The sequence below is a fragment of the Rhinoraja longicauda genome, chromosome 5 (assembly GCF_053455715.1).
Source record: "Rhinoraja longicauda isolate Sanriku21f chromosome 5, sRhiLon1.1, whole genome shotgun sequence".
NCBI lineage: Eukaryota > Metazoa > Chordata > Chondrichthyes > Rajiformes > Arhynchobatidae > Rhinoraja > Rhinoraja longicauda.
The window spans coordinates 2,931,247-2,951,186 of NC_135957.1; the positions used below are offsets into that span (position 1 = coordinate 2,931,247).

The window sequence follows — 19,940 nt, forward strand, 5'->3', positions numbered from 1 at the left end:
TCAGTGTAGTGTAGTGTAGTTCATTTCAGTTCAGTGTAGTGTAGTGTAGTTCATTTCAGTTCAGTGTAGTGTAGTGTAGTTCATTTCAGTTCAGTGTAGCGTAGTTCATTTCAGTTCAGTGTAGCGTAGTTCATTTCAGTGTGGTGTAGTGTCGTGTAGTTCATTTCAGTGTAGTGTAGTTCATTTCAGTTCAGTTCAGTGTAGTGTAGTGTAGTGTAGTGTAGTGTAGTGTAGTGTAGTGTAGTGTAATGTAGTTCATATCAGTTCAGTGTAGTGTAGTTTAGTTAAGTGTAGTTCATTTCAGTTTAGTTCAGTTTAGTGTAGTTTAGTTTAGTTTAGTTTAGTGTAGTGTAGTGTAGTGTAGTGTAGTCCATTTCAGTTCAGCTTAGTGTAGTTTAGTTAAGTAGATCATTTCAGTTTAGTTCAGTTTAGTGTAGTTTAGTTTAGTGTAGTGTGGTGTAGTGTAGTGTGGTTGATTTCAGTTTAGTGTAGTTTAGTTTAGTGTAGTATAGTGTGGTTGATTTCAGTTCAGTTTAGTGTAGTTTAGTTAAGTCCGGCCATCCCTGGTTAACCTGGTGAACCTACACTGCACTCCCTCAAAGGCAAGAATGTCCTTCCTCAAATTAGGAGATCAAAACTGCACACAATACTCCAGGTGTGGTCTCACCAGGGCCTTGTACAACTGCCGAAGGACCTCCTTGCTCCTATACTCAAATCCCATCGCAATGAAGGCCAACATGCCATTAGCTTTCTTCACTGCCTGCTGTACATGCATGCTTACTTTCAGTGAATGATGTACAAGGACACCCAGGTCTCGTTGCACCTCCCCTTTTCCTAATCTAACACCATTCAGATAATAATGTAATAAAGGAGGAATTCCTTTAGTCAGAGGGTGGTGAATCTGTGGAATTCTTTGCCACAGACGGCTGTGGAGGCCAAGTCAGTGGGGTCTTTTTAAGGCAGAGATTGACAGATACTGAATTGGTATGGGTGTCAGAGGTTATGGGGAGAAGGCAGGAGAATGGGGTTGAGAGGGAAAGCCACGATTGAATGGCGGAGTAGACAGGATGGGTTGAACGGCCTAATTCTGCTCCTATCACCTACGAATTTATGAGAATAGATTATTCTGTGCTCGAGTGAGTGGATCTTGGCATCATGTTTGGCACAGACATTGTGGGCTGATGGGCCTGTTCTTGTCAAAACACGGAACTGCAGATGCTGGTTTACAAAAAAAGTGCACATGGATATTGCAGGGAATGGAGGGATATGGATGAAGGAATGGAGGGGATAGGGATCAAAAAGTGGAGGAATATGGATCAAGGAATGGAGGGAAGGAAAATAACTGCAGATGCTGGTACAAACCGAAGGCATCAAAAAATGCTGGAGTAACTCAGCAGGTCAGGCAGCATCTCAGGAGAGAAGGAATGGGTGACGTTTCGGGTCGAGACGAAGTCTCTTTGTCTGAAGAAGGGTCTCAACCCGAAACGTCACCCATTCCTTCTCTCCTGAGATGCTGCCTGACCCGCTGAGTTACTCCAGCATTTTGTGATACCATCAAGGAATGGAGGGATATGGATGAAGGAATTGGAGGGATATGGATGAAGGAATTGGAGGGATATAGATCAAGTGCCAGCAGATGAGATTAGATGATCTTGGCATCATGTTCGGCACAGTAGTGTAAGAAAATAACTGCAGATGCTGGTACAAATCGAAGGTATTTATTTCACAAAATGCTGGAGTAACTCGGCAGGTCAGGCAGCATCTCAGGAGAGAAGGAATGGGTGACGTTTTGGGTCGAGACCCTTCTTCAGACTGAAGAAGGATTGATCAGTCTGAAGAAGGGTCTCGACCCGAAACGTCACCCATTCCTTCTCTCCTGAGATGCTGCCTGACCTGCTGAGTTACTCCAGCATTTTGTGAAATAAATGTCATTGTCACAGTCATTGTTTAGTTTAGTTTAGTTTAGTTTAAAGATACAGCATGGAAACAGGTCTTTGGTCGATACTGAGTCCGCGTCGGCCAACGATCACCTGTATACTAGTTATATCCGGCAGACTGGAGCACCCGGAGAGATGCACAGAGTTAGATGCCCAGAGTAGGGGAATCGAGGACCAGAGGACATAGGTTCAAGGTGAAGGGGAAAAGATTCAATAGGAATCCGAGGGATACCTTTTTCACACAGAGGGTGGTGGGTGTCTGGAACAAGCTGCCAGAGGAGGTAGTTGAGGCTGGGACTATCCCATCGTTAAAGAAACAGTTGGACAGGTACTTGGATAGGACAGGTTTGGAGGGATATGGACCAAGCACGGGCAGGTGGGACTAGTGTAGCTGGGACATTGTTGGCCGGTGTGGGCAAGTTGGGCCGAAGGGCCTGTTTCCACACTGTATCACTCTATGAAGGGCCTGTTTCCACACTGTATCACTCTATGACTCTATAAAGGAAGAATCGATTTGAATAAATTTGCCCGCTGAACAGAAAGAAGAATTGTAACTTTAAGAATAAGGGGAAAAATGGTGATGAATAACAACTGTATTTTGTTTTCCCCCCCCCATGTAGAAAATTAATTTTGAAAAGGACTGGAAAGTGATCACCCTATTTATTGGAGCTAATGATCTCTGTGAATACTGCATGGATAAGGTGGGACTAACTTATTAATTTTCGCTTTGATAGAATTTGTTCTTTTTAAATTGATTGATTAGTAGGACTAGATGTTACAATCCCTAAGGTTTTGCACTACAATTGACTGGTGTTGTTCTTGGGGGTGACCACTAGGTGATGTTGCTACCATTCAGACACATCTTCAGTTGTGTACCTCAACGTCACTGGGTGTTTCGGCCTTTTATCACAAGACACCCTCAGTCGAGGCAGGCCCACCACAGGGTGATCAGCCCTGGGTGTGTGTCTTATGGTTAGCCTCTAGATGGTCACGTGGCAGCCCAGACAGTATCTTTTCTTTTCAGCCACAGCCAGTGACTGCTCTGTTCGGCGGCATTTGCAAGTTCTTTGATTGCCCTCCTTTGGGCCTGCGCCCTGACTCCAAGCCGAGCCAGCCGCCATTTTGGACTCTACTTTAGTTTAGGTTAGGTTCGCAGAAACAGGCCCCTTTTGGCTCACCGAGTCCACACCGAGCAGCGATCCCTGCACATTAACACTAATTCATCATTATACCAAGCCATCCCTCTATCCTACACACCAGGGACAATGTACAATTTTACTGAAGCCAACTAACCTGTAAACCTGTACGTCTGTGGAGTGTGGGAGGAAACCGGAGCACCCGGAGAAAACCCACGCAGGTCACGGGGAGAACGTACAAACTCTGTACAGACAGAACCTGTAGTCGGGATGGAATCAGGGTCTCTGGCGCTGTGAGGCAGCAACTCTACCGCTGCGCCACCGTGCCGCCCAATTTTCATTTCACTCAGAGAGTTGTGAATCTGTGGAATTCTCTGCCTCAGAAGGCAGTGGAGGCCAATTCTCTAGATGCTTTTGAGAGAGAGCTAGATAGAGCTCTTCTTCTTCTTGCGTTTGAGGCAGCAGAAGTTATGAAGCTGCTTCTGCTTCTGCTGTCTCTGTTTGTTGTCGTTCGCCTGACTGAGGTCAGTTGACAGGGCTCATCATGGGGAGGTTGACAACATGAGCCCCAGGTAGGGCTCTTAATGATTGCGGAGTCTGGGGATATGGGGAGAGGGCAGGAATGGGGTACTGATTGTGGATGATCAGCCATGATCACGTTGAATGGCGGTGCTGGCTCGAAGGGCCAAATGGCCTCCTCCTGCACCTATTGCCTATTGTCTATTGTCTATTGATACAGTGCGGAAACAGGCCCTTCGGCCCACCGAATCCGCATCGACCAGCGATCACCCCGTACACTAGCTCAATGCTACACATTTGGTACAATTTGAGATAAGGGACCCTCTTTGTGAGAAAGTTCTTCCTCAGATCCCTCAGGTCAAAACCTCCTATTCTTCACCATAAAACCATGCCCTCTCGATCTGGACACTTCAGCTGTGTGGAAAAGTATCCTACTGTCTACCCTACCCACACCCTGCACAGTGTTGTGAAGCGAGACTCGTAATGTTTATTATTCTTTGTCGACAGGAGACCTACTCTGCTGACAACTATGTGAAACATATTCAAGAAGCACTGGACATCCTACAGAAACAGGTAAAAGAGGTGGAACGATCCCTGTTGCTCTGTTTAGTTCAGTTTACTTTAGAGATACAGTGCGGAAACAGGCCCCTCGGCCCACCGCGTCCGCGCCGATTAGCAATCCCCGTTTATTAACACTATCCTACACCCAATAGGGACAATTTTTTTAAAACATTTACCAAGCCAATTAACATACAAACCTGCACGTCTTTGGAGTGTGGGAAGATCTCGGAGAAAACCCACGCAGGTCACGGGGAGAACGTACAAACTCCGTACGGACAGCACCCGTAGTCGGGATGGAACCCGGGTCTCTGGCGCTACATTCGCTGTAAGGCAGCAACTCTACCGCTGCGCCACCGTGCCCGCCCTTATGAATGAGTTGGAAGCTTGACTGACCCAGTCCCTAGCCTACTCCCTCTACCACTACATACTAACAAACAAGTGGACATCCTACCAACTTATTTGCAAAATAAGCCATTGCAACATGAAAGACAAAGAGGGTTGACTTGGATAGAGTGGATGTGGAGAGGATGTTTCCACTAGTGGGAGAGTCTTAAATGTTGGGATAGTCCCAGCCTCAACTACCTCCTCTGGCAGCTTGTTCCATACACCCACCACCCTCTGTGTGAAAAAGTTACCCCTCGGATTCCGATTAAATCTTTTCCCCTTGAACCTATGTTTCGTGTTCTTATTCTATGTCTGTATAAAACTTTAGAGTCTTCAAGGTACAGCAGAAGTCTTTATTACATTAACTCAATGCTGGCAGCAAGACAACTAAAAATGGCTGCAACCACATGATCCGGCTGTACACTCACACACTGTGTACAGACAGAGATAACCATCCCTTTGTCCTGTGCAGCACCACCTGCTGCACGGGAGGAGCAACGGGTCCTCCCACCCCACACGGTCCACCAAACATCACAATAACCAATCTATCATCAGCTAGAGAACAGTCCTGAGCTACCATCCACCTCATTGGAGACCCTCGGAGCAAAGTTACGAGAGGAGCAAGATAGACCACTCGACCCTAAAAACCGTAGTACGTCACGGCGCCATTTTAGTAGGCAGAAACTTGCAGAAACATTTAAAAAGAAAAATAACAAAAATCTGTGAGTTGATAGATGAGATATATTCTGCATTTTAATGGTATCATCACACATACTGTTCCCCCAAAACACTGATTACACTGCGAGAGGCAGGGCAAACGGCGGGTTTTGCTTACTAAAATGGCGGACTTTACGCTCCTTTGCGTACTACACTTCAGTATAGGCGATTTCGATGGAGTGGTTCATCTTGCTCCTCTGGTATCTTTGCCTCGGACTATCTTTAATCGGACTTTACTGGGCTTCATTTTACATTAAATATTATCCGTACACTGTGGACGACGCGACTATAATCACGTATAGTCTTTCCACTGAATGGATAGCACGCAACAAAAAAGCTTGTAGCTGTACCTCGCTCGGTACATGTGACACTAAACTGCTGATTCCTCTTTACAACAGGTGCCGAGAGCTTTTGTGAACATCATGCAGGTAATGGAGATGAATGGTATTCGGAGGATCGAGAAGAACACCATCGGCTGTGCCTTGCTGCAGAAGTGAGTGTACGACACAGATGTTGTGGGATGCAGGCCCTCTCATAGAGTCAGAGAGTGATACAGTGTGGAAACAGGCCCTTCATAGAGCCATAGAGTGATACAGTGTGGAAACAGGCCCTTCATAGAGTCATAGAGTGATACAGTGTGGAAACAGGCCCTTCATAGAGTCATAGAGTGATACAGTGTGGAAACAGGCCCTTCATAGAGTCACAGAGTGATACAGTGTGGAAACAGGCCCTTCATAGAGTCACAGAGTGATACAGTGTGGAAACAGGCCCTTCATAGAGTCATAGAGTGATACAGTGTGGAAACAGGCCCTTCATAGAGTGATACAGTGTGGAAACAGGCCCTTCATAGAGTCATAGAGTGATACAGTGTGGAAACAGGCCCTTCATAGAGTGATACAGTGTGGAAACAGGCCCTTCAGCTCAACTTGCCCACACCGGCCAACAATGTCCCAGCTACACTAGTCCCACCTGCCTGCGTTTGGCCCATATCTCTCCAAACCTGTCCTAATATGGTCCTTCTTCAGACTGGACACCATTGGGGATTTTTTATGGAGCCACCAGGGAAATTTACAGATCTTTGGTTTCACGAGTTATTGAACATGGGATGTTTTGTTGTAATACATCAACCTTTTTTTAAATTCCTTATGATGTTTTTTTGTGCCTTGGTACCCAGGAACCTCTGTCCGTGCCTGCTAAAGCTGCGAGATTCTTCTCCCGAGCTCAGTGAAGTGAATCGGATGAACCGAGCATATCAGGTACAAACAGCAACTGTAAGCTCTAAATTTATAAACTGTGTCCCACTCTATGTTATCATTGTTTAGAAACATAGAAACGTAGAAAATAGGTGCAGGAGGAGGCCATTTGGCCCTTCGAGCCAGCACCACCATTCATTGTGATCATTGCTGATCATCCACAATCAGTAACCTGTGCCTGCCCTCTCCCCATATCCCTTGATTCCGCTAGCCCCCAGAGCTCTATCTAACTCTCTTTTAAATTCATCCAGTGAATTGGCCTCCACTGCCCTCTGCGGCAGAGAATTCCACAAATTCACAACTCTCTGGGTGAAAAAGTTTTTTCTTATCTCAGTTCTAAATGGCCTCCCCTTTATTCTTAGACTGTGTGGCCCCTGGTTCTGGACTCCCCCAACATTGGGAACATTTTTCCTGTATCTAGCTTGTCCGGTCCTTTCATAATTGTATATGTTTCTCTAAGATCCCCTCTCATCCTTCTAAACTCCAGTGAATACAAGCCCAGTCTTTCCAATCTTTCCTCATATGACAGTCCGGCCATCCCAGGGATTAACCTCGTGAACCTACGCTGCACTGCCTCAAACGCCCCTAACTAATAGATTTACAAGATTATGGCGAGTCCGGAAACTTGTTGGTTGTAGAAGAAGTTTATTGCGACAGCAATATTCGAATACAAGGTTAAACAACAAGGTAAAGGACAACCATCGAAAACTCACTGTCTTCTTCGAAGACTTCTCTGAACTGCTCTTTTTGGGCGCCAAAAGCGCACATGACATCGCTGTCCAATCAGCGATGTCGCTCTCTGGACCAATCCCTACGGTCGCGCCTACACGTGACCTTTCCGGCCAATCTGAGGGTTCGACGACCAGGACCACTCTTTATGGTCGCTACATGACCCCCCCCCAGAACCCGAGGTACGGAACCTAGTAGGGAGCCGGATTTCGCGACCCGAACAAGTAAGGAGAGGAGCAGCCTGAACCACAGGAGCCTGGGATTCCGTGCTCGGTGGAACAGCCTGAGCGGGGGGTTCTGGACTGATCGGGACTGCTGGAGGCCGGCCTCTCCTAGGTGGTTGGCCGACCAGGACTGGTTGGTCCGGATCCAAGTGTGCAGGTTTCAGCCTGGACACCGAGACGAGCTCACTCCTGCCGCCCACGTCTAAGGTGAAGGTAGCCGTACCCTTACGCAAAACCCGGAACGGCCCTTCATAGACCCTCTGCAGCGGGGCACGATGAGAATCTTTTCGCAAAAACACAAACTCACAGTCCTTCAGGGAAGGTGGTTCGTGTACCCTGGGACACCCATGACGTGAAGTCGGAACTGGGGCTAGGGAACCCACCCGTGCCCGGAGCGAAGCTAAAACTGATGGGACTGGAGGCAGCTGGTCGGGGGGGTCCGGAAGCAAATCTCCGGGTATTCTAAGTGGCGAGCCATATACTAGCTCCGCGGACGAAGTACCGAGATCTTGCTTAGGAGCAGTCCGGATGCCCAGAAGGACCCAGGGGAGTTGGTCCACCCAGTCCGGGCCTTCAAGCCTCGCACTGAGGGACGCTTTAAGTTGACGGTGGAACCTCTCTACAAGTCCATTTGCCTGGGGGTGGTATGCAGTAGTGGGTTGTAACTTGGAACCGTACAGCTCTGCGAGCGCGGCCCAGAGGGACGAAGTGAACTGCGGCCCCCTGTCAGTGGTAATAACTGCCGGGACCCCGAAACGTGCTACCCAATGTAGGGCCAAAGTCCTGGCACAAGAGGCTGCCGAGATATCAGACAATGGGAAAGCCTCTGGCCACCGGGTGAACCGATCCACCACCGTGAGGAGATGGGTGTAGCCCCGGGAGGAAGGCAAGGGCCCGACTAAATCCACGTGAATGTGGAAAAAACGAACTGCTGGGACCTCAAACTCCTGTACGGGGGGTTGGACATGGCGCTGGACTTTAGCGGTTTGGCAGGGAACGCAGGAACGTGCCCAACCCGCTACCTGTTTCCGTAGGCCATGCCAGACAAACCGAGCTGCTACTAAAGCAGAGGTGGAGCGGATGGACGGGTGCGCCAGCCCGTGAATGGCATCAAAAACCCGGCGCTGAAGGGAGGGCGGCACTACCGGCCTGGGACGGGGAAGGGAAACATCACACCAGACTTTTGTGCCTTCCGACCCGCAGGCTACCTGAGCCAACTTCAATCCCGAAGTGGTGGACTGGTATGCCGAGGCGGTATCCGCTAGAAGCTGTGCCTCCGCAAGCTCCTGGGGATCCACCTCGCAGTCCACCGCCGAAATGGGGGAACAAGCAGGTCTAGACAGGGCGTCAGCAACGGCATTAAGCTTACCCGCGACATGACGGACATCGGTGGTAAATTCGGAGATGGCAGTCAGGTGCCGCTGCTGGCGGGCCGACCATGGGTCAGACAATTTGAAAAATGCAAATGTTAATGGTTTGTGGTCCGTAAAGGCCACAAATGGGCGGCCCTCAAGGAAATACCTGAAATGACGAACAGCTAAATAGAGGGCCAGAAGCTCTCGGTCAAATGCGCTATACTTCAGCTCAGCCGAATTTAGTTGCCGGCTGAAAAACGCCAAGGGCTGCCAACGGCCACCGACCTGCTGCTCCAAGACCCCACCCACCGCCACGTCAGAGGCGTCAACCGTCAGGGCCGTGGGGGCGGAGGGGCTCGGGTGGACCAACATGGTGGCGTCTGCCAAGGCTGCCTTAGCTGCTGTAAAAGCCGACTCTGCGGCCGGGGACCATATCAACTCTACCGGCTTTCCCGCAAGGCACTGGAAGAGCGGGCGCATGACCCGCGCAGCTGCCGGAACGAACCTATGGTAGAAGTTAACCATACCTACGAACTCCTGCAGCCCTTTCACTGTGGTGGGCCTGGGAAATGCCCGGATAGCCTCCACCTTCTCGGGCAAAGGGGTGGCGCCGGCAGGGGTGATTCTGTGCCCTAGAAAATCAAGAGAAGGGAGGCCGAATTGACACTTGGAGGGTTGGATAATGAGCCCGTGGTCTTGGAGCCTCTGGAACACAGTCCGCAAGTGGACCTGGTGTTCCTGCACTGAGGGGCTGGCGAACAGGATGTCGTCCAAATAAATAAACACAAAGGGTAAACCCCGACCCACACGGTCCATCAGTCGCTGGAAAGCCTGTGCCGCGTTCTTTAAACCGAAAGGCATGCGCAACCATTCGAACAACCCGAACGGAGTGATCGTGGCAGTTTTTTGTATGTCCTCCGGCCGCACAGGAATTTGGTGGTATCCTCGCACCAAATCGATCTTGGAGAAAACCACTGCCCCTTCCAGCCCAGACGAAAAGTCCTGCAGGTGCGGTATGGGGTAGCGATCAGCCGTGGTGACAGCATTGAGACGCCGATAATCGCCACATGGTCTCCACCCCCCAGATGATTTGGAGACCATATGCAACGGCGAGGCCCACGGGCTGTCGGACTGACGGACAATGCCCATTTCTTCCATTTTCCTGAATTCCGCCCGCGCCACCACCAGTTTGTCTGGCGGTAGTCTCCTGGCCCGAGCGAAAACGGGAGGCCCCTCGGTGCGAATGTGGTGTACCACGCCATGCTTGGCCGAAAGGGCGTCAAAACGCTGGATGAGCAGCTCTGGAAACTCCGCCAGGACCTCAGCATACGAGTCAGGGACCGCGACGACGGCCTGGACAGTAGGGCTGGGCGGGGAGGCGATTGTCGGAGCGACGGGCTCCTCGCTGGCGGAGGGTCGGAGGCCGTTACCGCGGACATCAGGGACCAGTGAAAAGGCCCAGAGAAAATCTGCGCCTAGGATCGCTTGTCTGACGTCTGCTATGATGAATGGCCATTCGTACGTGCGGAGGCCTAACACAAGGGACATCTTCCGTGTACCGAAAGTGTGAATGGGGCTGCCATTAACCGCGATGAGGGTGGGACCTGTCTTACCCGATCTGGTCTCGAGGTCGGTCGGCGGCACTATACTGACGATGGCTCCCGTGTCCACCAAAAATTCTGTGTCCGTGAATCGATCTCGGACGTAGAGGCGTCGGTTCTGGCCAATCGCAACTGCCCCTATGTACGATCGGCCGAGGCATTTCCCGCGAAAGTACAAGGTGAGCGGCAGTTGCGGGATTCTCCACCCCATCGTAGATGGTAATAGCACCAGCCGCGCTTGTGCGGATCTTTTTGGCGGGCTTTTGGAGAACTGGCGGGAGACGCGGCGCCATCTTGATGTCGCTGTGGCGTGGTCACTGATGTCGAGACCTTGTTGATCGAACCGCTTGCCTTCGATTTAGCCGCTATGAGCGCGTCCGCTTTCTCTGCATATGCTTCGGGGTCCTTAAAAGAACAATCCGTGAGCAGAAGTCTGACATCTTCGGGAAGCTTCTCTCGGAATGCCTGTTCGAACATGAGGCAATCCGTATGCTCACCGGCTAGCATCATCATCTCGGCCATGAGAACGGACGGCAGTCGATCTCCGAGGTCCGGTAGGTGCAGAAGTTTTTTAGCGCGATCGTGCCTATGAAACCCGAAGGTTCGCAGTAACAATGTCTTCATTGCCTCGTACTTGCTTTCCGCAGGCGGATTAATGATGAACCGCATCACGCGTGTGGTCGTCTCCGGTGATAGAGCGCTGACGAGATAGTAATACTTCGTCGCGTCGGCCGATATGTTCCTTAAATGAAATTGGGCTTCGGTGTGGACAAACCAAGATTGCGGTTGATGTGTCCAAAACGACGGAAGGTGAACGCTTACTGCGCTTAACTCCGGTGTGCCAGGCGCAGCATCCAACAACGGGGCGTCGTGTTCCTGCATAGTCGGTGATCGTCCAGATCACGTCGGGGTCACCAATATGGCGAGTCCGGAAACTTGTTGGTTGTAGAAGAAGTTTATTGCGACAGCAATATTCGAATACAAGGTTAAACAACAAGGTAAAGGACAACCATCAAAAACTCACTGTCTTCTTCGAAGACTTCTCTGAACTGCTCTTTTTGGGCGCCAAAAGCGCACATGACATCGCTGTCCAATCAGCGATGTCGCTCTCTGGACCAATCCCCACGGTCGCGCGTACACGTGACCTTTCCGGCCAATCTGAGGGTTCGACGACCGGGACCACTCTTTATGGTCGCTACAAGATAGCTATTGATGCATTTTCCTCATGCTTCCTCTCAAAGTCTGCCAAGTTAAATAATTCTCCTCTGCCTGCATTTGATCCATATCCCCCCATGTAACTTTTGAAATAATTGAATCCTACATATTTAGTTTCGTTCAGTTCAATTCAATTTAATTTAGTTTCGTTCAGTTCAGTCTAGTTCAGTTTAGTTTAGTTTAGTTTATTGTCACATGTACAGTGTGAGGTGCAGTGAAAAGCTTTTTCGTTGCATGCTATCCAGCCAGTGGATAGACAATACTTGATTACAATCAATCCATTTACAGTGTACAGATACATGATAAGGGAATAACGTTTAGTGCAAGGTAAAGTCTAGTAAAGTCTGATTAAAGATAATCCGAGGGTCACCAATGAGGTAGATTGTAGGTCAGGACCACTCTGTAGTTGTTGAGAGGATGGTTCAGTTGCCTGATAACAGCTGGGAAGAAACTGTCCCTGAATCTGGAGCTGTGCGTTTTCACACTTCTGTGCCTCTTGCCTGATGGGAGAGGGGAGACGAGGGAGTGGCCGAGGTGAGACTGGTGCTTGATGATGCTGCTGGCCTTGCCGAGGCAGCGTGAGGTGTAGATGGAGTCAGTGGAAGGGAGGTTGGTTTGTGTGACGGTCTGGGCTGCGTCCACAATTGTCTGCAATGGAGTCTTGGATGGAGCTGTTCCCAAACAATGCCGGCATTAATGTGCTTGCTTTCATGAGTTGGGGATTGAGAATAAGAGTGACAAAATCATGATGCAGCTTTGGAGGACTTTGCTTAGGCCGCATTAGCGTACAGTTTTCTCCGGGTGCTCCAATTTCCTCCCATATTCCATATTGTAGGTTAATTGTCTTCTGTAAACTATCCCTGGTGTGTGGGATAGAACTGGTTTATTGGTCGGCATGGACTTAGTGGGCTGAAGGGCCTGTTTCCACTGAATCTCTAAGCTAAACTTCGGTCGGGCGGTCACGGTGGCGCAGCGGTAGAGTTGCTGCCTTACAGCGAATGCAGCGCCGGAGACCCGGGTTCCATCCCGACTACGGGTGCTGTCTGTATGGAGTTTGTACGTTCTCCCCGTGACCTGCGTGGGTTTTCTTCGAGATCTCCTGTTTCCTCCCACACTCCAAAGACGTACATGTTTGTAGGTTAATTGGCTTGGTATAAATGTAAAAATTGTCCCTAGTGGGTGTAGGATAGTGTTAGTGTGCGGGGATCGCTGGTCGGTGCGGACCCGGTGGGCCGAAGGACCTGTTTCTGCGCTGTATCTCTAAACTAATCTAAACTAAACTAAACTAAATCAAATTTGATAAGTGGCCTATTGGATTCGACCACATTTCTTTTCACTGTACCTTAGCACACGTGACAATAAACGAAACGAAACTAAATTTCTGTAGATCGTGGCAACTGTTGAGGTGATGTCTGGGTTTAGTTTGTGTCAATCAAATGCTGGGGAGAGAGGTCGGACCTTGGTGGTGTGGGAAGATGGATATCGCCTTTATTCACCAGCACTAAATCCACATTTGGCACGGTGGTGCAGCGGTAGAGTTGCTGCCTTACAGCGCCAGAGACTTAGGTTTAATTCTAACTACGGGTGCTGTCTGTACGGAGTTTGTACGTTCTCCCCGTGACCTGCGTGGGTTTTCTCTGAGATCTTCGGTTTCCTGCCACACTCCAAAGACGTGCAGGTTTGTAGGTTAATTGGCTTGGTGTAAGTGTAAATTGGCCGTAATGGGTGTAGGGTACAGTTAATGGCGGGGATCGCAGGTCGGTGCAGACTCGGTGGGCCAAAGGGCCTGTTTCCGTGCAGTATCTCTTAAAACAAAAAGTGGCTAGGGTTGCCAACTGTCCCGTAATAGTCGGAACATCCCATGTTTTGGGCTAAATTGGTTTGTCCCGTACGGGACCACCCTTGGCCCGTATTCGGCTCGGGGGGTGCGGTAGGCCCGGACGCTGTAGGCCCGGACTCTGTTGGCCCGGACTCTGTAGGCCCGAACACCGTTGGCCCGGACGCCGTAGGCCCGGACGCCCTAGGCCCGGACTCTCTGGGCCCGGACTCTGTAGGCCCGGACGCTTTAGGCCCAGACGCTGTAGGCCCGGACTCTGTAGGCCCGGACTCTGTAGGCCCGGACTCTGTAGGCCCGGACGCTGTAGGCCCGGACGCTGTAGGCCCGGACGCTGTAGGCCCGGACGCTGTAGGCCCGGACGCTGTAGGCCCGGACGCTGTAGGCCCGGACGCTGTAGGCCCGGACGCTGTAGGCCCGGACGCTGTAGGCCCGGACTCTGTAGGCCCGGACTCTGTAGGCCCGGACGCTGTAGGCCCGGACGCTGCATGCCCAGTCACTGTAGGCCCGGACACTGTAGCCCGAGTGCCGCAGCAATCCCGGACAGTGTAGGCCCGGGTGCCGCCTGACGGAGGTTGCTTAGCAACCCGCCTCCCGGCCCGGGCGGCCGCCATTGATGGAGCGGGAGCACGTGGCCGCTGGATGGGTGAGGTCACGTGGGGCTCGGGCGGTGACGTCACCTTGTCCCTTATTTGGGAGTGAGGAAGTTGGCAACCCTACTCTAAACTCAACCAAAGTAAACTAAACCAAAGCAAATGATCATTTTGTTTTTATTCAGACCAAACTGACGACATTGATTTACAGCGGAAGATATGACACAACTGAGGACTTCACAGTTGTGTTACAGCCTTACTTCACGAACACAATCCTTCCATTGAATGCAGTGAGTAACATTCTTCTGAACTGTGACTTGTGAATTAATTCTGTCAATGGTCAGTAGCCATCCGGAAGGTGAAGAATTTACCATCAGGTCAACTTCCCTGCAGAAACGCGGAACTGCAGATGCTGGTTTACGGTGAAAGGACACAAAGTGCTGGGGCAACTCAGCGGGTCAGGCAGCATCTCTGGAGAACATGGATAGGTGACGTTTCACAGAGAGCTGGAGTAACTCAGCGGGTCATAGAAACATAGAAAATAGGTGCAGGAGTAGGCCATTCGGCCCTTCGAGCCTGCACCGCCATTCAATATGATCATGGCTGATCATCCAACTCAGTATCCCGTACCTGCCTTCTCTCCATACCCCCTGATCCCTTTAGCCACAAGGGCCACATCTAACTCCCTCTTAAATATAGCCAATGAACTGGCCTCAACTACCTTCTGTGGCAGAGAATTCCACAGTTTCACCACTCTCTGTGTGAAAAAAAACGTTCTCATCTCGGTCCTAAAAGACGTCCCCCTTATCCTTAAACTGTGACCCCTTGTTCTGGACTTCCCCAACATCGGGAACAATCTTCCTGCATCTAGCCTGTCCAACCCCTTAAGAATTTTGTAAGTTTCTATAAGATCCCCCCTCAATCTTCTAAATTCCAGCGAGTACAAGCCGAGTCTATCCAGTCTTTCTTCATATCAAAGTCCTGCAATCCCAGGAATCAATCTGGTGAACCTTCTCTGTACTCCCTCTATGGCAAGAATGTCTTTCCTCAGATTAGGAGACCAAAACTGTATGCAATACTCCAGGTGTGGTCTCACCAATGCCCTGTACAACTGCAGCAGAACCTCCCTGCTCCTATACTCAAATCCCCTCGCTATGAATGCCAACATACCATTCGCTATGTGGTATGGTGGTGACGTTTCACAGAGTGCTGGAGTAACTCAGCGGATCAGGCAGCATCTCTGGAGAACATGGATGGGTGACATTTCACAGAGTGCTGGAGTAACTCAGCGGGTCAGGCAGCATCTCTGGAGAACATGGATGGGTCAGGCAGCATCTGTGGAGAACATGGTTAGTGTGCGAGGATCGCTGGTCAGCGCGTCTTCAGTGGGTACAAGGGCCTGTTTCCGCACTGTATCTCTAAATTAAACTAAACTTATCCCAAAGACGTGCATATCTGTGGGTTTATCGGCCTCTGAAAATTGCCCCCCATGTGTAGGGAGTGGATGAGAGGGATGAGAGAGTGGGACTGGACTGGTTGCCAAAGGACCTGGTGAAGGAGTGGATTGATGGACAGTGGGCCAAAGGACCTGTTTGCCTGCTGGATCTCTAAACTCAATGTTATTTATTCCTCCGCTCCTTCCCTGCTAGGTGGGCAAGCCGGACCTGGGCTTCTTCTCTGTAGACTGCTTCCATTTAAGTGAACGAGGACAAGCTGAGATGGCTATCGGCTTGTGGAACAACATGGTAAGTATTTCCACCTCCCTTATAACTGTGCATCCCATAGAGTCAAAGAGCCCAACTTGCCCACACATGGCCCAGCTACACGTCCCACCTGCCTGCATTTGGCCCATATCCCTCCAAACCTGTCCTATCCATGAACCTGTCTAACTGTTTCTTAAATGTTGGTATAGTCCCTCCCTCAACCACCTCCTCTGGCAGCTTGTTCCATACACCCACCACCCTCTGTATGAAAAGGTTACACCCTTGGATTCCTATTAAATATTTTCCCCTTCACCTTGAACCTATGTCCTCTGGTCCTCGATTCACCTACTCTGGGCAAGAGACTCTGTGCATCTAATCTATTCATGAATCCATTCGTTAATGGGTCTTCATTCTGTTTGTCCTTCTGCAGCTCGAACCAGTTGGCCACAAGCAAAATTACAACAACTTCACCCATGACAGAAGCAAGCTGAGGTGCCCGAGCTCAGTAAGTAAAAGAGGCTTTAGATCATGGTTTAATACATATTATTGGCAACCAGTCCAGTTCACACGCAGCATTCATTCAGGACTGCTTCCAATGCACAGATTTCAGCATAAAATAACACCATAAAGACACAAAGTGCTGGGGTAACTCAGCGGGTCAGGCAGCATCTCTGGGGAACATGGATAGGTGACGTTCCACAGAGTGCTGGAGTAACTCAGCGGGTCAGGCAGCATTTCTGGAGAACATGGATGGGTGACGTTTCACAGAGTGCTGGAGTAACTCAGCGGGTCAGGCAGCATCTCTGGAGAACACGGATGGGTGACGTTTCACAGAGTGCTGGAGTAACTCAGCGGGTCAGGCAGCATTTCTGGAGAACTTGGATAGGTGACGTATCAGGTCGGTACTTGAATGTCGCACTCTTGCTTAGTTTCTTTAAAATGGCAGGTAGGGACGTCACGGTGGCGCAGCGGTAGAGTTGCTGCCTCACAGCGCCAGAGACCCGGGTTCCATCTCGACTACGGGTGCTGTCTGTACGGAGTTTGTGGGTTTTCTCCGAGATCTCCGGTTTCCTCCCACACTCCCAAAGACGTACAGGTTTGTAGGTTAATTGGTATGGTAAAATTGTAAATTGGTAAAATGTGTACCCCATTCTCCTTGTGTGTGTAGGGTAGTGTTAGTGTATGGGGTGATCGCTGGTTGTCGCGGACTCGATGGGCCGAAGGGCCTGTTTCCGCGCTGTATCTCTAAAGTCTTAAGGTAGTGAGTTATGCCATAAGTGATAGGAGCAGAATTAGGCCATTCGGCCCATCAAGTCTACTCTGCCATTCAATCATGGCTGATCTATCTCTCCCTCCTAACCCCATTCTCCTCCCTTCTCCCCATAACCCCTGACACCCACACTAATCAAGAATCTATCTTAAAAATATCCACTGACTTGGCCTCCACAGCCTTCTGTGGCAAAGAATTCCACAGATTCACCGCCCTCTGACTAAAGAAATTCCACCTCATCTCCTTCCGAAAAGAACGTCCTTTAATTCTAAGGCTATGACCTCTGGTCCTAGTCTCTCCCATTAGTAGGTTACGCAACATCACAAACATATGTGGATTCAACTCCATTGCAGAGTGTAACAGTGATTTGGTGTCATTAACGCCAACCAGGTTCACGAGATTGATCCCTGGGACGGCGGGACTGTCATATGAGGAAAGATTGGAAAGACTGGGCTTGTATTCACTGGAATTTAGAAGGATGAGAGGGGATCTTATAGAGATGTATAAAATTACAAAAGGGCTGGACAAGCTAGATGCAGGAAAATTGTTCCCAATGCTGGGGGAGTCCAGAACCAGGGGCCACACAGTCTAAGAATAAATGGGAGGCCATTTAAAACTGAGGTGAGAAGGAACTTTTTCACCCAGAGAGTTGTGAATTTGTGGAATTCTCTGCCGCAGAGGGCAGTGGAGGCCAATTCACTGGATGAATTTAAAAGGGAGTTAGATAGAGCTCTGGGGGCTAGCGGGGCAGGGATTCCCAAACTTTTTCGCCCCGTTTACCCCTGGCAACTTTTTGAAAGTAAATTTACCCCCACCCTGTTTTGTTCAGTAATTTGAGTTTACACTTCTACCATAATAAAGCACCCGACAATGGGGAAATTTTAAAATACTGTTTTTACCATTATTATTTTAAGTTCAAATAACAATAATAATAATAATAATCCATTTATTTTATATAGCGCCTTATCACATGCTCAAAGCGCTTTACAAAAACAATTAACATAGAAACAAACAGACAAACTATCCTGACGGAAAAGCGGCGAATACTCAACGCCAGCGTCCTCTCACGTCAGGGTCCGGCAGTAGACATTAAAAAGCACAAGACACACAGATATAATTTTTTACATAAAACAGCCATCACAGTGATTGCTCTAGGCATACCCTCACTGTGATGGAAGGCAAAGTCTTATCTCCTCCTCATTCTTCTCCCATGGTGCCACGAGGTGATCGAGGCTCTCTAATAGCACATGACAATGTTATTTCACATATATATGAACAACTAATGATGAACAGATACCGGCATACCAGAACCAGACACAGTCAGTCAATGAGAACGCATCGAACAACATTTCTACCTCTAAACTAAATACTTTTTTTTGGAATTATAATTGGGAAAAAAAGTACAAATCCAGAATCAATAAATTTAGCTCCTGGGTCGGTGAAATTTACCCCCATGGCGGGACTGTCATACGTTGAAAGACTGGAGCGACTAGGCTTGTATACACTAGAATTTAGAAGGATGAGAGGGAATCTTATCGAAACATATAAGATTATTAAGGGGTTGGACACGTTAGAGGCAGGAAATATGTTCCCAATGTTGGGGGAGTCCAGAACCAGCGGCCACAGTTTAAGAATAAGGGGTAGGCCGTTTAGAACGGAGACGAGGAAAAACTTTTTCAGTCAGAGAGCTGTAAATCTGTGGAATTCTCTGCCTCAGAAGGCAGTGAAGGCCAATTCTCTGGATGCTTTCAAGAGAGAGCTAGATAGAGCTCTTAAGGATAGCGGAGTCAGGGGGTATGGGGAGAAGGCAGGAACGGGGTACTGATTGAGAATGATCAGCCATGATCACATTGAATGGTGGTGCTGGCTCGAAGGGCCGAATGGCCTCCTCCTGCACCTATTTCTATGTTTCTAACCAGTCTTTTCTTTTTTGTGCTCCCTCTAGGGCTGGCCTTACCTGTTCACACGTGGGAACAGTGGTGGGCAGGCGGAGGTCACAGCGGCAACGTCGGAGCAGAGAGCCTGGGTGGCAGTGCTCATTGCCCTGGCTGGGGTAGTGGTGGGAGCAGCTCTCAGTCTGCTCATTGTGAAGGTGAGGGCCATGGAATACAGGCATCGCGACCCAAAGCCCCTGGAGCTGAATGGAATTAAACTATAATATAAGACATGGACAACAAAGACTTGCAGTGCTTCTGTTCAATCGGTTCTTTACAAGGATGACTCCAGGGCAAGAGTTTAGTTTAGTTTAGTTTAGTGATACAGCATGGAAACAGGCCCTTCGGCCCACCGGGTCCGCGCTGACCAGCGATCCCCGCACACTAACACTATTCTACACCCACTAGGGACAATCTTTACACATACTCCAAGCCAATTAACCTACAAACCTACAAACGTCTTTGGAGAGTGGGAGGAATCCGAAGGTCTCAGAGAAAACCCACGCAGGTCACGGGGAGAACGTACAAACTCCGTACAGACAGCGCCCGTAGTCGGGATGGAACCCAGGTCTCTGGCGCTGCATTCGCTGTAAGGCAGCAACTCTACCGCTGCGCCACCGTGCTGACCCTTGAGGTTCTGAGCTATAGGGAGAGGTTGAGCGGGCTAGGTCTCTATTCCATGGAGCCCAGGAGGATGGGGGGTTGATCTTATCAACCCCCCATAGAGGTGTATAAAATCATCAGAGGAATAGATCGGGTAGATGCACAGAGTCTCTTGCCCAGAGTAGGGGAATCGAGGACCAGAGGACATAGGTTCAAGGTGAAGGGGAAAAGATTTAATAGGAATCCGAGGGGTAACTTTTTCACACAGAGGGTGGTGGGTGTATGGAACGAGCTGCCAGAGGAGGTAGTTGAGGCTGGGACTATCCCAATGTTTAAGAAACAGTTAGACAGGTACATGGATAGGACAGGTTT

General features: G+C 49.6%; 1 protein-coding gene across 1 annotated transcript in view; it reads left to right on the forward strand.

Moving 5' to 3' along the window:
- LOC144593825 (phospholipase B1, membrane-associated-like) overlaps positions 1 to 19,189 on the forward strand; it is a 171,067-nt gene extending 151,878 nt beyond the window's left edge. Inside the window, exons 50-55 of the mRNA XM_078399942.1 lie at positions 4,100 to 4,165; positions 5,653 to 5,747; positions 6,429 to 6,510; positions 15,708 to 15,803; positions 16,192 to 16,266; positions 18,977 to 19,189. Coding sequence (XP_078256068.1) covers positions 4,100 to 4,165; positions 5,653 to 5,747; positions 6,429 to 6,510; positions 15,708 to 15,803; positions 16,192 to 16,266; positions 18,977 to 19,189 — 627 coding nt within the window. The remainder of the gene's footprint in view (positions 1 to 4,099; positions 4,166 to 5,652; positions 5,748 to 6,428; positions 6,511 to 15,707; positions 15,804 to 16,191; positions 16,267 to 18,976) is intronic.
- The last annotated feature ends 751 nt before the right edge of the window (positions 19,190 to 19,940 follow it).